General features: G+C 40.6%; 2 protein-coding genes across 3 annotated transcripts in view; one reads left to right on the forward strand and one right to left on the reverse strand.

The window, feature by feature from the left end:
• Positions 1-3,510, forward strand: part of Apool (apolipoprotein O like) — a 59,469-nt gene extending 55,959 nt beyond the window's left edge. For both annotated transcript variants that reach the window (XM_038316422.1, XM_038316423.1), the window contains one exon: positions 2,952-3,510. In XM_038316422.1, the coding sequence (XP_038172350.1) occupies positions 2,952-3,040 (89 nt within the window). In that variant the 3' untranslated portion in view covers positions 3,041-3,510. The remainder of the gene's footprint in view (positions 1-2,951) is intronic.
• A 6,848-nt stretch (positions 3,511-10,358) lies between these two features.
• Satl1 (spermidine/spermine N1-acetyl transferase like 1) overlaps positions 10,359-22,463 on the reverse strand; it is a 36,177-nt gene continuing 24,072 nt past the window's right edge. Inside the window, 4 exon segments of the mRNA XM_042054336.1 lie at positions 10,359-10,529; positions 11,298-11,338; positions 11,994-12,095; positions 12,485-12,565. Coding sequence (XP_041910270.1) covers positions 10,359-10,529; positions 11,298-11,338; positions 11,994-12,095; positions 12,485-12,565 — 395 coding nt within the window.

The following is a 22,463-nucleotide window of genomic DNA, read 5'->3' on the forward strand; positions in this document are numbered from 1 at the left end:
ACAGTAATTGCTTTCTTAGAATCTCTTTAGATTTCTATATTTATCTAAACCAGAATTTATATATCCACAATTTTCACTGAAAGAAGATGGGAAATTATGTGTGTGTGTGTGTGTGTGTGTGTGTGTGTGTGTGTGTGTATATATATATATATATGTACCAATAATAAAAAAGAGGTTATGAAGTTGAGAGTGGAGTTAACATGGGAGGAGTTAGGGGGAGAGAGTGGAAATTATATAAATAAAGTACCCAAAAACTAAAAATTTGATTTAACCAAATTCTCAAAAATAAAAATTTAAAGAAATTTTCAAGGAATTAAAAAAAATTCAAAAAACATTTCACATTATTGAGCAGTGGCTGCCACCAGGTGGCAGTGAAGATACATTTGAGAAAAGCTGACAGGCATAAAACCATTAGCATTTCTTTACCCCCTTTTTAGGCCATTTTCAAAAGTTTTCAAATGAAAATCAAATATGTAGTAATATATTATTGTATTTAGATATTTAAAAATATTATGTAGCAACAGAATTAATGCCTACTGTAATTTTTAAGTAGTGCCATTTGAAAATATAATCTGTAAGGTAATATGAAAACATCTAATAATTCTGTTGACAATAAAAATGTAAGCATAATATTCTTGTGGTTTGTCACCTACATTTACTACTGAATAAAATATCAAATTTTTTAGAGATTAGAAAACTTGTCTATATAATTGGCCCCTAAAAGGACCTGAGATGAAAAGATCCCTAATGTATGGTGTATTAATGTCATGGGTAGTGTTCATGACCTGATTTTTTAAATATATTTGTTCATAATATCATATATAAGTGTCACACTTTGTAAAGTATAAAATGTTTCTGGAAATACAGACATAATATAAATCATTGTGTTCACTTTTTTGCGGGGGGGGGGTTCTCTATAGCTTTGGAGCCTGCCCTCTTGTAGACCAGGTTGGCCTCAAACTCATAGAGATCTGCCTGCCTCTGCCTCCCTAGTGCTGGGATTAAAGGCATGTGCCACCGCCGCCTGGCTCTTCCCTTGTTTTAATTATAAAGCTGAAAATATTCTGTGAGCAAAATCTATGGCTCTCCAAAATTATAAAATCATTTAAAATGATTCAGACATTGGAAAAAAATTAAAAAATAGAAGGAATTAGAGACTAGAAAATTTAAACTTATGTTGTTGACTACATGACTACTTTTGCTATCGGAAGACAAGTACCCTAACCCTTATCTTTTTCTAAGTAAACTTCCATTTCTAAACAATAGTAGAAGTGCTTTTACTATTTTGTTATTTCTTGCTTACTTACTGTGCACAAAGTAGTATGTGCGTCATGTTGCTCCCATTATCTTATCTAATGCTAAAAGTAAGTGTGTGATGTTGTTACTATACTAACCTCCATTTTCAGAAAGTCCAGGACTCTGTAGGAGTCTTGACAAGCCTAGTTCAGTCTGGCTTCCCCACTTAGCAACTGAATGATAATAGTCAAATTAATCTCTCTAAATTAAAATCTCCTTATCTGCCAAATGTGAATAATGCAGACATGCATTACTTAATGCCAGGGACTAATTCTGATGAATGTGCCATTAGATGATTTCACCATGGTAGAAACACCACTGTGCATGTACCCAAATTAGTTAGCATAGGTCAATATACAATGTGACTTATATCAACGTAACCCCAAACATGCGTGGTGCATTGGGCTCTATCTTGCCTGGCACACAATTACTTTGTCAAGCTAACTATTAAGTCACATTATCAAATCTAAGAATAAATTCTCAAACTCAAACACGTGAAACCCATCAGTAACCATAATACAGTTTAGGCTCCCTCATTTTTGAAATACCACTTCACTTGGCATGTAAGATATCTCTTATTTTTTTTCTTCTTGTTAACATCTCTGTTAATAGTTTCTTTTTTTTAAGATTTATTTATTTATTGTATACACAATGTTCAGCCTCCATGTATGCCTGCAGGCCAGAAGAGGGCACCATATCTCATTACAGATGGTTGTGAGCCACCATGTGGTTGCTGGGATTTGAACTCAGGACCTCTGAAAGAGCAGTCAGTGCTCTTAACCTCTGAGCCATCTCTCCAACCCTGTTAATAGTTTCTTAATCTTAACCTGAAAAGGTTACAGTATCCCAAAGAGTTCCCTTTCTTGTACCTTATCTGGCTGTAGATAATGCTACCTAATTCCATGGTTTTCAATGCTATGTAGCTGGAGCTGCTATAAACCACTTAAGCCTTCCTGTGAACTCTATCACATTTTTTTCCTGTCTCAATAAATGTCAGCTCAATTTTTCTAGTTTCTCAAACAGTCAGCCCCTTTAGGAAATCCTGTCCATTTTATCTTCAGAATTATTTAAGGTATAGCCCCTACTCACAATTCTCTCAAATGTCACCATCCTTCAGGGAGCAAAGCAATGGCTTCTTATCTGCTATGCCTACTTCTTTCTTCCTCTATAGTCTCTTTAACTTAGATAAAACTTCTCTGATTAAACACACTATGCCATTTGTCTACTTAATGGTGACCCTGAACTACCCTGAGCTTCTCTTCTCTCACTCACCTACCTATTTGTCTACTGTATTCCACCCCTGTCGTATTGGGGCCTCACACTTCCTTGCCTTCAGCTCATTCTGGAAGTCACTTCTCACAGATATCTGCAGAGCACATGTCTGCATCTCCCTCGAGTCTTTGCTCAAATATCACCTTTCAAGAAACCCTTTCTAAGCCACATTATATAAAATTGGAAATTACCACAACATTTCATGTGTCCCTTTGTGATTTTGTGTTCTGTGCAGTACCTAACCATCATAGAATGTACTATGTATTTTACTTACCTTGTTTATCTCACCCATGTGAGGCTTTTGTTGAGATTTTGTTTTGCTCATTTCTATATTACCAATACCGAATATAAATGTCTTCTTTTTCACTTTAATACTTCATCAGGCACTACACAGTTTCTACCTGACCCCAACCTCATGGATCACGGGCAGTCTCATCCGGAAGATAAAGATATGTACAGCACTAGAAGCTGAAATGGACTACAGTGGGAGCCTGTGGAGAGATCTGCAAGATGTACGAAGTGGGAAATGATTGTGAAAGATCATGTAATGGATGGGTAACTGACAGCATAACTAGACCTGTTCCCATGTTTAATTCGAAATAAACAGTTTGGTCAATGATGCAAGTGGTTAAAACATAAATTAATGAATACAACACAAGTAATATTAAGAGATTAATGAGGCAACTGAAGTAAAAGTACTAGGAGTATATTTTATGACTTATAAGAGAATTTATTAAGAAAGCAAAATAAGGTGAAGATATGAATGTCAATAAGACTAAAATATGAAAATATGCATATGCAAATATACATATACATATTTATACATGTGAATCTGCTTCAGTTTTCCCAGTTTATTCTCAGTTAACTTAGAGTGGCGTATAGAAGGATGTGGTTTTTTTCCCCAGAGCTGAAATAAAATATCCATATTTTATGGCACATAAACTTGGATATATGTCTTTGTTTTATTTATTTTAACTATTCTTAAATGCCTGAAAACATCTGTTTAAAAGGACTGTATACTACATTGTCCTAGTATTGCTTACCAATTTTGATACTGCTTCCTGGGTGTTGTGCTTTTTCTGTTTTATTCCTCTCAGGCCTCGTAAGACCATCAACATCATCTCTCCTATTTCATCGAGTAGAAATGTACAATTCTTAGATCCGACCATTCGTGTCCAGCCACCTACCTTCCTGAGTTACTCTTTGCACCCTTTCCTAAGACTTGTGTTTCATCTCAGATCCCCGATTTTCCATTTTTACAGTACTGTATTTCATCTTGTTTAAACTTCAGTCTTCAGTTTCTCTTCAGTTCTATCCCTCAACTGGTGAATGAATTTAGTTTTTTTTGTTTTTTGTTTGTTTGTTTGTTTGTTTTTTTAAGAAATCCTAAAGCACAGTACAAAACAAAACAACAGCCTCTTCACTCAAACTGTCTTTTGACTTTCTTCCTTTAATTTATGTACATGTTTAAAGTGCTGTTAATGTGTAAATGAAGTAAAGCACATTATCAATAATACTTTAGTGACAATTACAGCCATTAGGTGTTAGATATTTAGGAGACAGCCAAGTATTGTTTGATTATTAAGGATGCTTCAAACCTCAGTCACTGCTAATACGCTGCCTAGAGTGCTTTACAATGGGCCCTGCCTTTCTTTCTGCATCAGCTTCTGGCATGTTGATGCACACCTTGTTTTCTGCTTCAATTGAGTTTCATAATCAAATAAGCACAAAACTGGAGAGATGGCCTAGCAAGTAAAAGTGTTTTCCCTGAAGCTGAATGACCTGAATTAGAGACCTGAATTAGAGCCCTCAGAGCCACATGGTACAATGAGAGAACTGAATCTTACAGGTTATCCTGTGACGTGCACACAAAGTAGTGACATGCTTATGTGCACACATGATAAATATTTTTTGTTTTATTTTTTGAGACGTGATTTTACTGTATAACAGTTTTGGTTTTCCTGGAACTTGGTCTGTAGACTAGGCTGCCCTCAAACTCGCAGAGATCTGCCTGCCACTGCCTCCCAAGTGCTAGGATTAAAGGCGTGTGCCACTACTGCCCAGCTAAGTAAGTGTTTTTAAGTAGACATAGTCCCTTATTATTATTTTTTCTGTTGTTGTTGTTGTTGTTTTTGACAGAGTTTTCCTATGTAACAGTTCTGGCTATCCTGGAACTAACTTTTAGACCAGGTTGTCCTCGAACTCAGAGATCCACCTGCCTCTGCCTCCTTAGTGTTGGGATTAAAGCCCAGCCCCTTATTATTTTTTTCTACCATGGCTTCTACAATATCTCCAAAGAGAGTAAACTACTAATAGAAAGATTATAAATTAAGGAAGATTGTTCAGTGAAAATAGATTTTTTTTGTTAAGACAAAGAGTATGGTATTCTGTATTCATATGAGCTTTCAATGACTATAATTTGGAAAGGGCATATATGCAAAACCATGCTACAAATTTGGATTCAGGTCAAGGACTGTATGTTAAAGACAAAACAACAGAACTGTAAAAAGTCTGTTTTAAGGTTTTAAGTTATAGCTCATATGAATTATATTGTTATATTGCAGTAGCTAGTTTTTGACAGCTTATTTAATAGCAAAATTAAAACCATTCATTTATACTGAGTTTCTTAAGCAATGTGTAGGGAATATGACAAATATGACACCCTTAGAAAGGGAGAGCTAGTTCTAAATAAATAGACCTCATGAGACCTCAGTCAGGCAGATTGGAGAATGGGAAAGTCTATTGAAAGAAGTTTGGGAGTAGAAGCACTGATTGTAAATTTTATGCTTTAGAGGTGGATGACAGCACTCATGCTACAGATGTGGTTGAATTTGATGTGGTTGATGATGGAACTGATGACAAATATAATTTCATTGGAGAAATGACTTTTTAAGGGACTTTCAAGGGTAAAGCTAAACAAAGAAATATGAAGCAGCAATGCATATGTTAAAAGAATTTTCCTTATCTAGTGTCAACATATCTAATATAGTTACTGACAGTGTCCCAGCAGTGGGGGATTAAAGACAGGAATTTCTAAAATTAATACAAGACAATGATATTGCTTCCTCAAGTGCATATATCTCATGAAGTGCCATTGCATAGCACACCAAGAAATTTTGTATGTGCAGTCATAAAATGGGGTTTAGATGGTCTAGTGGGACAAAGGCTTGTCATGAAAGCATGAAGACCTGAGTCTAAATCTCTAGAAACCAAGAATACCAAGTTCATCAGTGCACCTCTGTAATCTCAATGTTTATACCCTCTTACAAGATGAGTGTGGAGATAGGAAGATCATCAGAAGTTTCTGGGGTAGCTAGGCTCACATATGCAATAGTGAAGAACAAGAAATATGTCTCAAACAAGTTTTGGTCACTACACATGTTCTTGTAGTATAGATGTGTCCACACTCACACATTAATGTATACACTTACATGTACACTTATGAACACTTTTAAGTATTTAAAATGGATAGTGTCATGTACAAGATCAAGCCAGTCAAAATTCCAGCATATATAGGAGAGCTCCTGCCACTCCGTGTTGAGGTCCTACCCAGTATCCAAGGAGCTATGACCCACTGAATGCTGCTAACAAATAGAGTCACTTTCTGTTGGATATGTGGCCCCTGGTAGGTTGCTAATGCCCCACTGGATGGCCTATAGCCATGTGCATATGAGTAGCATTAATTAGTATCAGCGTTAAAAAATAATTTGATGTGAAGTTAGGAGGGAGATTGAGTAGAGAGTATAAAGCAGAGGGAGAAGTAGTGGTGCATGGATATGATCAGAATACATTGTATAGATGCATGGAACAAGGACAACAATAGACATGGCAAACTGGTAGGGAAAAGCCCAGAAGGCATCAACTCAACTCAAAGAACTACAAGCAATGAAGGATGATGAAAGCAGGAGAAATAGTCTTCCTCAGGGAAGAGCGCACAAATTGGTTATCCAATACCAAATGGTCAACCCTGAAATCACAAGTTGCATTATACAGACTGAGCAGCTTGGACTTACATATTAGGAATATGTATATGTATGTAAGAACAATTAATGAGAAAAGAGGCCATAAATTTGAAAAAGAACAAGGAGTGGTACATGGGAGAATTTTGAGGGAGGAAAGGAAAGGGGGACTGATGTAATTATAATCTCAAAAAATTAAAAGCGGAGAAAAAATCTAAAAAGTTAATATAAATTATTTCAAACAATCTTAAAATTATAATTTTCATAGTTACCCCTCCACTTTCCTTCCTGAAAATCTCATATAGCCCTCCTTGCTCTCTGTCAATGTGATGACCTCTTTTTCATTAGTTGTTATGCAAGTGCGGGTGGGTGTGGATGTCAGTGTGTCTGTGTATGTGTGTGTTTCTAAATATATAAATACAACTTGCTCAGTCTGTACTTGAATTTTTAAACCTAAATTTTATAAGGCCCAAAGGATTAAACTATCACCAGCTAACAAAAATTCCTTTAAAATGTTGATTTTGACATGGCAGTATTTACTTTCAGAAGTAAGGTGGTTTGAGGCCAAATGTTGAAAACAATGTGATTTTTGAGACATTATCAAGTCTTTTATGATATCATGCCAGAACTTGATAATGAAAACTAAAGACTTAGCATTTTCAGGTATTTAACTTCTTATTTAAGTTATACACACACACACACACACACACACACACACACACACACACACACACACTTGCATTTTCAAGGTAAAAATCAACTTATCAGTACAAGTTGTCAAATTATAACAGTGTTCCAAATGAAACTGAAATTATACCCATGTCATGTTAGGTATACATAGTTCTCTGATCTTCAAAAATTATGTAACCTTGCTTTTTAAATTTAACACAAAAATGTGCACACAGATTTTAAGACTTCTGCAAAATATTTTTTGTGCATTTGCAACTCCATTTCCAGTCAACATAATTGTTCCCTGACCATTTCCAAGCATGGAACTGAAATTTGATACTGATCTTAAAGAAAAAAAGAGTTCATTTCTCTTTAATAGACTTATAGGTCCCATTTTCTTAAATTCAAATATCCTTCACTTCATGATAGCACCATTCATGACATTGCTTTGTGATAGCACCTACATTTGTAAACAACTATTTCAAGAATTAAGCATACTAAAAGTAAAATTATAACCAAGATACTCAACCTCTGAGAACTCAATGAGAATTAGAGCTGCTTTGATGTATTAGGTTTTCGGATACAATGCCAGATACACAACTAGTTTTATTCTATCATTTTAATTTTACTTTTGTAATCAGTTTAGTTTTTATATAGAGAATGGTAATCAATTCCTTGTCTAGTTTCCTCTCTTTTCACTTTTCTTGAACTTGGAACCTCGTAACTTCTACACTTACTTGAATTCTTAGGTTGTTAATCAGTGTTCACCATTCACTTCTTGAGACTTACTCCTCCTTTGTATTCTATTATCCCTGCATTTCTTGTTACTCTTCCTGCTTCTGTTGCTCTAAATGTTTCAAAGCCTGAGACTTCTCAGCCTCCATTCTTTGTGATCTTTTCTCATTCTCTATATGCTTTCATTTTTATTCAACCAGCTTCTGGTTTCAGCCACCATTTCTAAGTTACTATTCATATTATAGCCTCAATCTTTCAGCAGACCAACCTATATTTCTAATGACTATTTAAATCTATTCAACATTTCAAAGGTATTTCAATGTCATTGTGTCTAAAACTAAATACCTTCCCAATTTCTTATCTTTCGTATCAATTATTCCCCCTTTCCTAATCCTATCATTTTTTATTACAACTTTATCTTCACTCTCCTGATATCACAGTAACTTACTGGCTAATCTGCACACTGTCAACCTTACTTCAGATGGGTTTTGTTTGCATGTGAACCAGGTAAAGAGCTTAAACAAGTAATACATTTAAAACCAGAAATAGGGTGGCATGTGGGATGATGTGGGATGTCCTTTTGTACACCGCCAATATGTGTTGCTTTTATTGTTTGATGAATAAAGCTGTTTTGGCCTAGAGCAGGGTACAATATAGATATCTGGGAAATCCAAGCAGAGATATAGGCCAAAAGAAGTTAGAGTTGGAGAAATGCCAGTGAACCACTGGAGCAACAAGATGTATTAGAGAACAGGTAATGCCATGAAGCCTTGTGGAGATACACAGATTATTAGAAATTGGTTTATTTAAATGTAAGAGCTAGTCAGTAATAAGCCTAAGCCATCAGCCAAGCAATTATAATTAATATTAAGCCTCTGAATGATTATTTTATAGGTAGCTATGGGGACCAGCAGGCCAGAGAAAAACTGGGCCAAGCTAGACAGATGAAAGCTTCTGGCTACAGGTGTATGTATAATACAGTATTTCCTAGGTGACATCAAGACCTAGACTTTCCACACTTATCTCCTTAGCACATTTCAGAGTCACAAGATAATTTGTATCTCCAGGGAGCATGTTACATATGCAAAATAGGAAGACATAGGACAGGTGTACAGTGTGCAAAGAGTACATCTGAGTCCTTTTCATCAGATTTCTGTGTATAAACCAGAACCCCCATAGCCACCATCTTCACTATAAGAAGGTAGAAAATGAGTATTTTTACTTGTGAGGAAGGCAGAATATCAAAGTTTAGAAATGAATGAGTTTGATTTAAATGTATATTACCTGATTCTTATAGCTCATCTTTCATTTTGTGCAGTCATCTTTTTGACAACTATTAAGTTGATGTCTCAATGAAAACTTCAGTAGCTTAACATTGCCTACAGAGTCAAATGAAAACTTACTACTATCTTATATTCTAATTCTAATCTTGCTTCTTAGACACCTTCCTTCAAATGTACATTTATGACATTCCATTTGCTTAGTGAACATGTTTGCTCTTTCTGCCTCTGCTGTTTTCTCTCAGTATCCCCCTTTATCTTGTTTCACTCTACATTCTCACATCCTACCTAACCTTCAAGTATAATTTTACTGTCACCTTTTCCATCCTCCAAATAGTATTTATTAATTCATTGCAACCCCTTGTCCTTGGTATATATAAATATTATAAACCATACAAATTTTTAAATAAGTATTTACTAACAGGCAAATATCCTTGGTGGGTATGGCTGGTGTATATCAGGAACTCACCCATTTATGATAGTTCCCGATGGTTACATAATCCCAAAATACTTGGAGCTTTATAAAGCAACTGTACCAGGAAGAATGGAAACATATACAAATAGAAGTGTTGAATGTGGTATCTTCTCTAACCATAACCAAAGAACTCTAGATGTTCAGGGATGGAATTACTTATGGAACAGTAGCAAAGAGGCAATGGTACTGAATGTTCAAGATAAAGAATCATACATTTTTCACAAGTAATGTCTTCAGAACTTAGCATCACTATGAATTGTAAACCTCATACCTATTTCTGTTTACATATACCCATACTTCATCACATATAAAACCTAAATCCTTAAGAAAATTACATTTGAGAATTGTGCTTATCTTAATTTCAATTATGTTAAAATATGAAAATATCACCATTGTACATTTCATGAAATATAGTTACTAAAAACTTCAAGTCCAGTGTAAGTGGTTTTTGAGTGATGAAATCAATTAGATTGTTAGAACTTTTACTAGCCATTAGTGTTTAGTTTGGATAATGAAGAATTGACTGTATCTTGAAAAATCTGTAAAGCCAAATATCTACAAGAGTATTTTGCTCACTTGCTTTATTTCACAACATTTGATGTCAAAGCGATGTTTCTAAGGTGACATTCAAATGTTGAGGCCTATCTTTGGATGAGTTGTTACTAGGTGTTTTCATTCTTCCTCTGCAAGTTCCAGGAGATCTTCGATGTTAAATCTGAACAAATGCCAGCCTTCCTCACAGGAAAGGTCTAAAGCCCCTAGGCGACTGTAGTACTCAACAGAATCCTGATTCCAAATGACGACAAGAAATTGCATGGCACTGCAGTGGGTGGTGATGGCTATCTGTTTTAAAACAAATAAATATTGTCCTTATTTGACAATATAGTTATTGTCTACAATATATAATACTATATGTATATAATAATTCAATATACTATAGGTATTTTTAGACAAGAAGAATCTTTTATATTATTGTGAGTCACATTGTGGGCCTATTTTATGAGTAAAATTGCTTTCTACTCTTCTTCATGCTTACTTCTCCTTGATGGTAAAAAGCACATATAGTGTGTACATTATGTAGGAATAAAATTTAATTAAATATAACTCACAGAATCTGATTTTTTCAACTTGAAGATCCACTTTAATAAATATTTGAAATGCATTTTGCAAAAATGTTTTGTGTATATGAATGCACATGTTCATATGGGTTTGGGATGCGTGTGTGTGCATGCATATGGTGAGCAGAGGGCAACTCCAGCTGTTATCCCTCAGGTGCTCTCCACTTTTTGATTGAGGCAAAGTCTCTAACTGGCCTGAAATTTCACTAAGTAGCTTAGGGTGGTGGCCAGTGAGCACAAAAGTTCCAAGTCTCTACCTCTTCCCTTGCCATTGCTGACATAAAAGTGTGTATCACCACTCCTGACTTTTTATGTGGGTTCTGAGAATTAAATTTAAATTCTCATGTTTGCACAGCAAGCACTTTACCAAATGAACAAGTCCTGGTGTTATATTTAATTAGTTAGATTAGTTACATAATCTATGCCCTGTTAAAGAACACTTTATGAAGAAAAGGATAACATGTAGACTATTAATACTAACTATAATACATACCTGACTTAGTTTCTTCAGCATGTCACCCCCAATACCCAGACCTATGAAATAGACATTGTTAAATAAGGCTATAAATTGAAGTTTTTCACATAAGTAGTCATTTAATTTTAAAGCAATGAAAGATCAAACTCTGTTTATGGTTGCCATATATTGTTCTATATACATAATATCATGTGTTGGAACTGAACTCGTGAATGCTTTAAATTATCTTTTATCTTATTGAAACATGGCAACAATGGTAATACAGAAGACATTAGTTTTATCTTAAAATCCATGGTGAATAAATGAATCTTTGTCTTCGTATTCTTTCTTCTTGAAAAATGGTTTCACCATCTATTGTTGGATGGCTTGGAACTTGAATTCACAGAGATCTACCTTCCTCTACATCTTCCAAATACTGGAATGAAAGATTATGTCACCAGGCTGGCCATCAGTGCTTTCATAGAACAGGGTAATTTCTTAACTATTTCTTATTACAGATAAAAATAGTAGTGTGAGATAGCATAGCTTACTTGATGAATACTATTGAAATACTTTCTAACTTGTAGTTGAGTCTTCACTGCACTAGGATCCTGATCCAGTTTAGAAGCAGAAATGAGTTAACTGAATATCTTAAAATCGTATCTATAGTCCTTATATTAAAATTGTAACTTAGAACTTTTAAATGTTTGTAAATACTACTGATTGTAGTTTTACCTTGGTAATCTTCACTGATGTAAAAATCCTCTAGGTGAAGTGTTTTACCAATCCAGGGGTCATATGTGTAGTAGTACATGGCAAATCCAATAGTATTTACTTCTGGGGAGAAGAAAGGGGAAAAAAAAAACGCTATGCTTTAATTCACAAAAAGTTATATGTCTTCAAATAGAATTTAAAAGGGTAATTTGCTGTTTTAACTATTAAAGCAATAAGTGGTTGCTGAACAAATTATCAGTACATAAATTTATAATGTAGAAAATACTTTTCTTATAAAATAGCATTTAAAAAAAGTATAATTAGATATGCCTTCTTATAATTTTTAATGCTTTTATAAGCAGAGTGAAATAACAATTATTTAAAAGTATACCAGGTTTCATATTGTACTCCTGTGTTTAATACTATTTACACATTTTGTATTTATTAGCTGTTAATTCTGCTTTCAAATACAGAAAATATATTTTAGATTAAACTGGAGAAGAAATATTTACCCCATTCTGTCTTTTGACTGGGTGCTTCAGCAATTAGGCAGTAGAAAAGTGGATTTTCTCCAAAACCATCCCTGAATAAATCTGAAATATCAATTCACATACAATATGTCAAAGTTTATAAACAAACAAAGATGGGCTACAAGATAGGAAGCAGCAGGAACACGTCTTCTAGCTGCATAGTAGCTATGTAGTAAAAAACCATCTGAAGTGAGTATTTCAATCTTTACAACTTCAGGAGAGTCTGACTAGAATCTGCAGTTAATTTTGGCTAAATGTAGTTTTATGCATGTGTTGTCAGCTACATACCTATCTCCCTTTGAGTTTTCTAGCAGGTATCTGTAGGAATTACAGCTTGTGTTTGTTGAAGTAGTTTATTGAAGCCTGGTTGATCAATCACTTCCTTCTCTGTAATCTACTGTGATTTATGTTTAAGTAGACTTACTTCGACTCAGATTGTTGAAATGAATAGACATGGAGACTGATTGTCGTTATTCAACCTCCACCAACTGAAGTGACTTCTTGGAATTTAAGTGGTTTTGTGTTTCTATGGGAATTCTCTCTCTCTCTCTCTCTCTCGAGAAAAGCTCGCTCACTCTCTCTCTCTCTCTCCATCTCTCTCCTCTTCTCTTCTCTCATCTCTCTCTCTCTTAGGTCTCGCCCTCCCTCCCTCCCTCCACCCTCCTCGGTTGTGTGTTTGAAGGAAAGAGAGAATGTTATGATTTCAACTCAGTCTCATAATCCCGGAATACAAAGATCTACAATAATAATATACAGTAAATGTATTTTAGAAAATTAACAAAATGCAAAGAAATTAATGAAGGACAAGAAAGGACATACAAATCCAGAAGTGAACTCTTTTGAGTAATTAAAAAGATTACTCCATTAAAAATATACAATGTTGAACATAATGGATACTCTTTTTTTACATTTTTGCCCTTTAGTGTGTGTGTAGAGGTGTAGTCAGAGGACAACTGGGAAGAGTCAGTTCCTTCCTTCTACCATGTGGGTCCTAGGAATCAACTCAAGTTAGATCTTTATTCACAGCTCTATCTTCCAGACCTGAATACACTTAAAAAAAATATTTAGTTATAATTTTTACAAGAAATACTTTGGATTCAAAGAAACAAGTAGTTAAAAAATGAAGTGATAGAAAAGATTCCATGCCAATGTAGGTAAAAGAAAGCTTGGTTAGCTATACTATTGTAAAATTATAGATCCCTTAAGGAGATAGTGGAAATTGTGTAATATAAACAATTTAAATCACTTAGAAGATAGAGCAGGAAATAATAAGCAAGCCAACAGCCAACATCAAACTAAATGGAGGGAAACTCCCAGTGATTTCCACTGAAAGCAGGAACAAGGACAAGTTTGTCCCACTCTCCATATCTATTTAATATAGTGTTTGAGGTCCTAGCTAGAGCAATAAGACTACAAATAAGATTAAGGGGATAAAATTCAGAAAAAGGAAAGTCAAACTCTTATTGTTGCTGATGATATTGTAGTTTACATAAGTAATTCCCAAAAATTCTACCAAGGAACTTCTACAACTCATATACACTTTCAGTAATGTAGCAGGATACAATATTAACTCAAAAAATAAGCAGTAGCCCTCCTGTACACAGATGATAAAAGGGCTGGTAAAGAAAATCAGGACAAACAACAACCTTCACAATAGCCCCAAATAGCATAAAATATGACTCGGAGTAACTCTAACAAAACAAGTGGAAGATTGTATGACAAGAATTTAAAATCTTTGAAGAAAGAAATTGAAGAAGACACTAGAAAGTGGAAAGATCTCCCATACTCTTGGGGTAGGCAGAATTACATGAATAAAAAATGGCAATCTTACCAAAAGCAATCTACAGATTGAATGCATGCCTATCAAAATCCCAGCAAAAACTTTTCACAGACCTTGAAATAACAGTACTCAACTTCATATGGAAAGTGGCATCAGCATGGCAGGGAGCATGGCAAAAAGTAAATGGCAAGATTTGGCAAGGAGTCTGGTGGGCAGGAGGCCAGCCATGACAGAAGTGGTGGCAAAGAAACAATGGCAGGAGCGACAATCAGCGAGTATGGCATGAATATGGAAAAGAGTATGGCAGGGAGTGGTGGGCAGCAGTGTGTCGAGATGGTGCAAAGAGTGGTGGGCAGGGAAATGTGGCAAGAGTGTGGCAGGAACGTGGCAGGACCTATAGCAAGTGGTGTTGGTGGAGGTATGGCAAGGAGAGTGGCCAAGAGAGTGGCAGGGAGCATGGCAGTAATAGCAATTGTGTGGCAAGAGGTGTGGGCTGGGAGTGTGGCAAGATTGTGGCAAGATCGTGGCAGGGAGTGTGTCAGGGAATGTGGCAAAAAGTATGGCAGGAGTATACCAAGAGCATGGCAGGAGGGTGGCTGGAGAGTGGCAGGAGCATGGCAGGACTATATAGCAAGATCATGGCAGGGAGTGTGGCAAGATTGTGGCAGGGAGTGTGGTAGGAAAGTGGGAGGAGCATGGCAAGAGTATGGCAGGAGAGTGTTGGGAGAGTGGCAATAGTGTGGCAGGAGAGTGGCAGGGAACATGGCAAGGAGTGTGGCAGGAATATAGCAAGTGCATGGCAAGAGTGTATCTGGGAGCATGTCAAGATCATGTTAAGATTGTGGCAGGGAACATGGCAAAAGTATACTAAGAGCATGACAGGGAATGTGGCAAGAATGTGTCAGGGAATGTGGTAAGGATCATGGCAGGAGTATACCAAGAGCATGGCAGGGAACATGGCAAGGAGCATGGCAGGAGAATACCAAGAGTGTGGAAGATACTGTGGCAGGGAACATGGCAAGAGCATGGAAGGGAACGTGGAAAGATTGTAGAAAGATTGTGGCAGGGGCATGGCAAGAGCATGGCAGTGAGCTTGGTAGGGAATGTGGCAGGGAACATGGCAAGATCGTGGCCAGTTCATGGCAAAAGCAAGGCAGGGGCATGAAAGTAGAGTAGCAGGTATTATGGCAAGAGCATGGTAGGAAGCGTGGCAAGGAGTGTAGCAGAAGTATAGCAAGAGCACGGTGGGAGCATGGCAGGACAATGGTTAGTGTGTGGCAGGGAGTGTGGCTGGAAATGTGGCAAGAGTATACCAAGAGCATGGCAGGGAACATGGCAAGAGTGTGGCCAGGAGCGTGTCAAGATTATGGCAGGAGTATGGCAAGATCATTGCAGGAAAGTGGCAAGATCGTGGCAGGAGCTTGGCAGGAGCAAGGTGGGAGTATTGCAAGACTGTGGCAAGAGCATAGCAGGAGCATGACAGTATAGTAAGAGTGTGGCAGGAGCGTGGCAGGATTATAACTAGTGCATGGCAGGGAACATGGATAGGAGCATGGCAGGAGTATACCAAGAGTGCGGCAGGGAATGTGGCAAGGTGCGTGGCAGAGAACATGGCAAGAGCATGGCAGAGAGCTTGGCAGGAAACATCACTGGGAATGTGGCAAGGAACACGGCAGTAGTATACCAAGATCATGGTAGGGAACGTGGCAAAGAACATGTCAGGGAATGTGGTAAGGAATGTATCAGGGAACATGGCAGGGAACATGGTGAGGAGCATGGCAGGAGTATAGTAAGAGTGTGGCAGGACACATGACAAAGAGCATGGCAGTAGTATAGCAAGTAAGTGGCATGGAACGTGGCAAGAGCATAGCAAGGAACGTGGAATGGAGTGTGGCTAGAGTATAACAAGAGATGGTGGGATCATGGCAGGGAACGTGGCAAAGAGCATGTCAGGGAATGTGGTAAGGAGCATGGCAGGACTATAGCAAGAACCTGGCAGAAAATGTGGCAGGGAATGTGGTGAGGAGTGTGGCAGGAGTATAGCAAGTACATGGCAGGGAACATGGCAGAGAATGTGGTGAGGAGCATGGTAGGAGTATAGAAAGAGCGTGGCAGAGAACATGGCAGAAAACGTGGTAAGGAGTATGACATGAGTATAGCAAGAATGTGGCAGGGAATGTTCCAGGGAAAGTGGTCAGAAGTGTGGCAGGAGTATAGCAAGGGCATGGTAGGGAACGTGGCAGGGAGCATGGTGAGCTTGTGACAGGAGTATAGCAAGAGCATCGCAGGGAACGTGGCAGGGAACATGGTAAAGAGCCTGGCAGGGAACATGGCAAGGAATATTTTGATGAGTGTGGCAAAAGTATAGCAAGAGTGTGGCAGGGTACATGGCAGGGAATGTGATGAGGAGCACAGCAGGAGTATAGCAAGATTGAGGCAGGGAACATGGTAAGGAGTGTGGCAGGAGTATGTCAAGAGTGTGGCAGGGAATGTGGCAGGGAATGTGGTAAGGAGCATGGCAAGAGTATAGGAAGAGAGAAGCAGGGAATGTGTTAAGGAGCATGGCAGGAATATACCAAGAGCATGGCAGAGAATGTGGCATAAAACGTGGTAAGGAATGTGGCAAGAGTATAGCAAGAACATGGCAGGGAACGTGGCAGGGAACTTGGTAAGGAGTGTGGCAACAGTATAGCTAGAACATGGCAGAAAACATGGTGAGGTGCATGGCAGGAGTTGAGCAAGAGCGTGGAAGAGAATGTTGCAAGGAATGTGGTGAGGAGCGTAGCAGATATATAGCAAGAGCATGGTAAGGAACATGGTAGGGAACATGGTAAGAAGCTTGGCAAGAGTATAGCAAGAGTGTGGCAGAGAATGTGGCAGGGAACATGGTGAGGAGCATTGCAGGGTTGTAGCAAGAACGTGGCAGAAAACGTGGCAGGGAACATGGTGAGGAGAGTGGCAGGATTATAGCAACAGCATGGTAGGGAACGTGGCAGGGAACATGGTGAGGAGCATGGCAGGAGTATAGCAAGAGTGAGGCGGGGAACATGGTAAGGAGTGTGGCAGGAATATACCAAGAGCATGGCAGGGAACATGGCAGGGAACTTGGTAAGGAGCATGGCAAGAGTACAGCAAGAATGTGGCAGAAAACATGGCAGAAAAATGTGGTGAGGTGCATGGTAGGAGTATGGCAAGAGATTGGAATGGAATGTTGCAAGGAATGTGGTGAGGAACGTGGCAGGAATATAGTAAGAGTGTGGTAGGGAACATGGCAGGGAACATGGTAAGGAGCATGGCAAGAGTATAGCAAGATCATGGCAGAGAACATGGCAGGAAACGTGATAAGGAGTGTGGCAGGAGTATGATGAGAATGTGGCATGGAGAGTTCCAGGGAAAGTGGTGAGGAGTGTGGCAAGAGTATAGCAAGAGTGTGGGAGGAAAAGTGGCAGGGAATGTGGTGAGCTTTGTGACAGGAGTATAACAAGAACTTGGCAGGGAACTCGGCAGGGATCGTGCCAAGGAACATGGTAAGGAGCATGGCAGGGGTATGCAAAAGCATGGCAGGGAATGTTGCAGGGAAATTGGTAAAGAGCGTGGCAGATGTATAGCAAGAGCACTGTAGGGAATGTGGCAAGGAATGTGGTGAGGTTTGTGGCAGGAGTATAGCAAGAGTGTGGCAGGGAACGTGGAAAGGAGTGTGGCAGGAATATATCAAGAGTGTGGCAAGGAATGTAGTGAGGTTTGTGGCAGGAGTATAGCAAAAGTGTGGCAGGGAACATGGAAAGAAGTGTTGCAGGAATATATCAAGAGCGTGGCAGGGAACATGGTAAAGAGCATGGCAAGGAACATGGCAGGGAACATGGTTAAGTGCGTGGCAAGTGTATAGCAAGAACGTGGCAGAGAATGTGGCAGGGAATGTGATAAGGAGTGTGGCAGGAATATACCAAGAATGTGGAAGCAAACGTGACAGTGAATGTGGTGAGGAGTAGGGCAGGAGTATAGCAAGTACGGGGCAGAGAACAGGGCAAGGAATGTGGTGAGGTGCATGGCAGGAGTATAGCAAGAATGTGGCAAGGAATGTGCCAGGGAACTTGGTGAGGAACGTGGCAGTATAATAAGAGCGTGGAAGGAAACGTGGCAGGGAATGTGGTGAGGGACATGGTGAGGCACATTGCAGGAGTATGGCAAGAGCGTGGCAGGGAACATGGCAGGGAATGTGTTGAGGAACATGGCAGTAGTATAGCAAGAGTATTGCAGGGAATGTGGCAGGGTTATAGCAACAGTTTGGGTGGGATCATGCCTGGGAATATGGTAAGGAGCTTGGCAGGAGTATAGCAACAGTGTGGAGAGAATGTGGCCAGGAGAATGGAAGAAGTATGCCAAGTGCGTGGTAGGGAACATGGTAAGGAGCTTGGCAGGAGTATAGCAAGAGTGTGGCAGGGAATGTGGCAGGGTTATAGCAACAGCTTGGGTGGGATTGTGCCTGGGAATATGGTAAGGAGCGTGGCAGGAGTATAGCAAAATCTTGGCATGGAACTTGGCAGGGAATGTAATGAGGAGTGTGCCAGGATCATAGCAAGAGCATGGCAGGGAACGTGGCAGGGAACATGGTATAGAGCATGGCAGGGAATGTGGCAGGGAAAATGGTGAGTTGCATGGCAAAAGTATAGCAAGGGTATGGCAGAGAATGTGGGAGGGAACGTGATCAGGAGCGTGGTAGGAGTATAACAAGTACTTGGTAGGGAACATGGGAGGGAATGTGGTGAGGAGCGTGACACGAGTATATCAAGAGTGAGGCAGGGAAGGTGGCAAGGAACATGGAAGAAGTATGCCAAGTGCATGGCAGGGAACGTGGTAAGGAGCATGGCAGGAGTATAGCAAGAATGTGGCAGGGAACGTGACAGGGAACCTGGTGAGGAGCATGGCAGGAGTAGAGCAAGTACAGGGCAGGGAACTGGGCAGTCAACGTGGTGATGAGTATGGCAGGAGTATAGCAAGAGCATGGGAGAGAATGTGGCAGAAAACGTGGTAAGGAGCGTGGCAGGAGTATAGCAAGAATATGGCAGGGAACCTGCCAGGGAAAGTGGTCAGGAGCATGGCAGGAGTATAACAAGAGCATGGCAGTGAACATGACAGGGAACATGGTTAGCTTCATGACAGAAGTATAGCAAGAGCATGGCAGGGAACATGGGAGGGTACATGGTAAAGAGCGTAGCAGGGAACGTGGCAAGGAACAAGGTGAGGAGCGTGGCAGGGGTATAGCAAGACTGAGGCAGGGAATGTGGTAAGGAGCGTGGCAGGAGTATGTCTATATGTTTCAGGAAATGTGGCAGGGAACATGGTAAGGAGCGTGGCAAGAGTGTAGAAAGAGCGTGGCAGAGAATGTGGCAGGGAACTTAGGAGCATGGCAGGAGTATGGCAAGAGTGTGGCAGGGAACATGGCAGGGAACGTGGTGAGGAGTGTGGCAGGAGTATAGCAAGAATGTGGCAGGTAACGTGGCAGGGAACATTGCAGGGAATGGGGTAAGTAGCAATGTCTGGAGTATGGCAAGAACGTGGCAAAGAATGTGGCAGGGAACATGGCAAGGAAAATGGAAGAAGTATGACAAGTGCATGGCAGGGACTGTGGTAACGAGTGTGGCAGGGGTATAGCAAGAGCATAGAAGGAAACATGGCAGGGGTATAGCAACAGTGTGGCAGAGAATGTGGCGGGGAACATGGTGAGGAGCATGGCAGGAGTATAGAAAGATTGTGGCTGTAAACATGGCAGGACATGTGGAGAGGAGTGTGACAGGAGTATAAGAATAGCGAGGCAGGGAACGTGGCAAGGTGCGTAGAAGAAGTATACCATGTGTGTGGCAGGGAATGTGGTATGGAGCATAGCAGGAGTATAGCAAGAACCTGGCAGGGAACGTGGCAGGGAACATTGTGAGGAGTGTGGCAAGGTTGGAGCAAGAACGTGGCAGGGAATGTGGCAGGGAACATGGTGAGGAAAGTGGCTGGATTATAGCAACAACGTGGCAGGGAATGTGGTGAGGAGCATGGTAGCAGTATAGAGAAAGAGAGGCAGAGAACATGGTAAGGTGCATGGCAAGAGTATAGCAAGAGTGTGGCAGAGGACATGGTAGAAAACATGCTGAGGTGCGTGGCAGGAGTTGAGCAAGAGTGTGGAAGGGAGTGTTGCAAGGAATGTGGTGAGTAGCATGGCGGGAATATACCAAGAGCATGGCAGGGAACATGGCAGGGAACGTGATAAGGAGCGTGGCAGGTGTATAACAAGAATGTGGCAGGGAGTGTTCCAGGGAAAATGGTGAGCCACGTGGCAAGAGTATAGCAAGAGCGTGGCAGGAAATGTGGCATGGAACATGGTGAGCTTCATGGCAGGAGTATACCAAGAGCTTGGCAGGGAACTTTTCAGGGATCATGCCAAGGAACATGGTAAGGAGCGTGGCAGGGGTATGAAAAAGCGTGGCAGGGAATGTTGCAAGGAAATTGGTAAAGAGCATGGCAGGTGTATAGCAAGAGAGTGGCAGGAAACATGGCAGGGAACGTAGTGAGGAGCATGGCAGGAGTATACCAAAAGCGTGGCAAGGAACGTGGCAGGGAACGTGATCAGGAGCATGGTAGGAGTATAGCAAGTACTTGGTAGGGAACGTGGGAGGGAACATGGTGAGGAGTGTGACAGGAGTATAGCAAGTACAGGGCAGGGAACTGGGCAGTGAACATCGTGATGAGTGTGGCATGAGCATACCAAGAGCGTGGCAGAGAACGTGTCAAGGAATGTGGTGAGGTGCGTGGCAGGAGTATAGAACAAATGTGGCAGGTAATGTGGCAGGTAACGTGGTGAGGAACGTGGCAGGAGTATTGGAAGAACGTGGCAGAGAATGTTGTGAGGAACGTGGCAGGAGTATAGCAAGAGTGTAGCAGGGGTATAGCAACAGCGTAGCAGGGAACGTGGCAGGTAACATGGTAAACAGCACCCCAGGGAATGTGACAGAGAATGTGAACAACGTGGCAAGAGTATAGAAAGAGCTTGGCAGAGAACATTGTAGGTAACATGATAAGGAGCATTGCAGGAGTATAGCAAGAGCATGGCAGGGAACATGGCAGGGAACATGCCTGGGAACATGGTAAGGAGCATGGCAGTAGTATAGCAAAATCGTGGCATGGAATGTGGCAGGGAATGTGGTGAGGAGCGTGTCAGGAGTATAGCAAGAGTGTGGCAGGGAACGTGGAAAGGAACGTGGTGAGGAGCATGGTAGGAGTATAGCAAAAGCATGGCAGGGATAGTGGTAAGGAGCATGGCAGGAGTATACCAAGAGCATGGCAGGGAATGTGGCAGGGAACATGGTAAAAGCATGACAGGGAACGTGGCAGGGAACATGGTAAAGAGCCTGGCAGGGAACATGGCAGGGAATATGTTGAGGAGCATGGCAGGAGTATAGCAAGAGAGTGGCAGGGAACTATGCAGAAAACATGGTTAGGAATGTGGCAGGAGTATAGCAAGACAGAGGCAGGGAACGTGGTACAGAGCATGGCAGGATTATGCCAAGAGTGTGGCAGGGAATGTGGCAGAGAAGGTGGTAAGGAGCGTGACAAGAGTATAGCAAGAGAGTGGCAGAGAATGTGGCAGGGAATGTGGTTAGGAGCATGGCAGGAGTATGGCAAGAGCATAGCAGGGTACTTGGCAGGGAATGTGGTGAGGAGCATGGCAGGAGTATAGCAAAAGTAAGGGAGGGAACAGGGTAAGAAGCATGGCAGGAATATGCCAAGAGCATGGCAGGGAATGTGGCTGGGAACGTGGTAAGGAGTGTGGCAAGTGTATAGCAAGAGTGTGGCAGGGAACATGGTGAGGAGCATGGCAGGAGTATGGCAAGAGCATGGCAGGGAACGTGGCAGGGAATGTAGTGAGGATCATTGCAGTAGTGTGGCAAGAGCATGGCAGGGAACATGGTAGGGAATCTGGTGAGTACCGTGGCAGGAGTATAGCAAGAATGTGCCAGGGGATGTGACATGGAATGTGGTGAGGAACGTGGCAGGAGTATATGAAGAGCGCGGCAGGGAACGTGATGAGGAAGGTGGCAGGAGTATGGCAAGAGCATGGCAGGGAACATGGAAAGAAGAATGGAAGAAGTATCCAAAGTGTGTGGCAGCGAGAATGGTAAGGAGCATGGCGGAAGT

The sequence above is a fragment of the Arvicola amphibius genome, chromosome X (genome assembly GCF_903992535.2).
Source record: "Arvicola amphibius chromosome X, mArvAmp1.2, whole genome shotgun sequence".
Classification (NCBI taxonomy): domain Eukaryota; kingdom Metazoa; phylum Chordata; class Mammalia; order Rodentia; family Cricetidae; genus Arvicola; species Arvicola amphibius.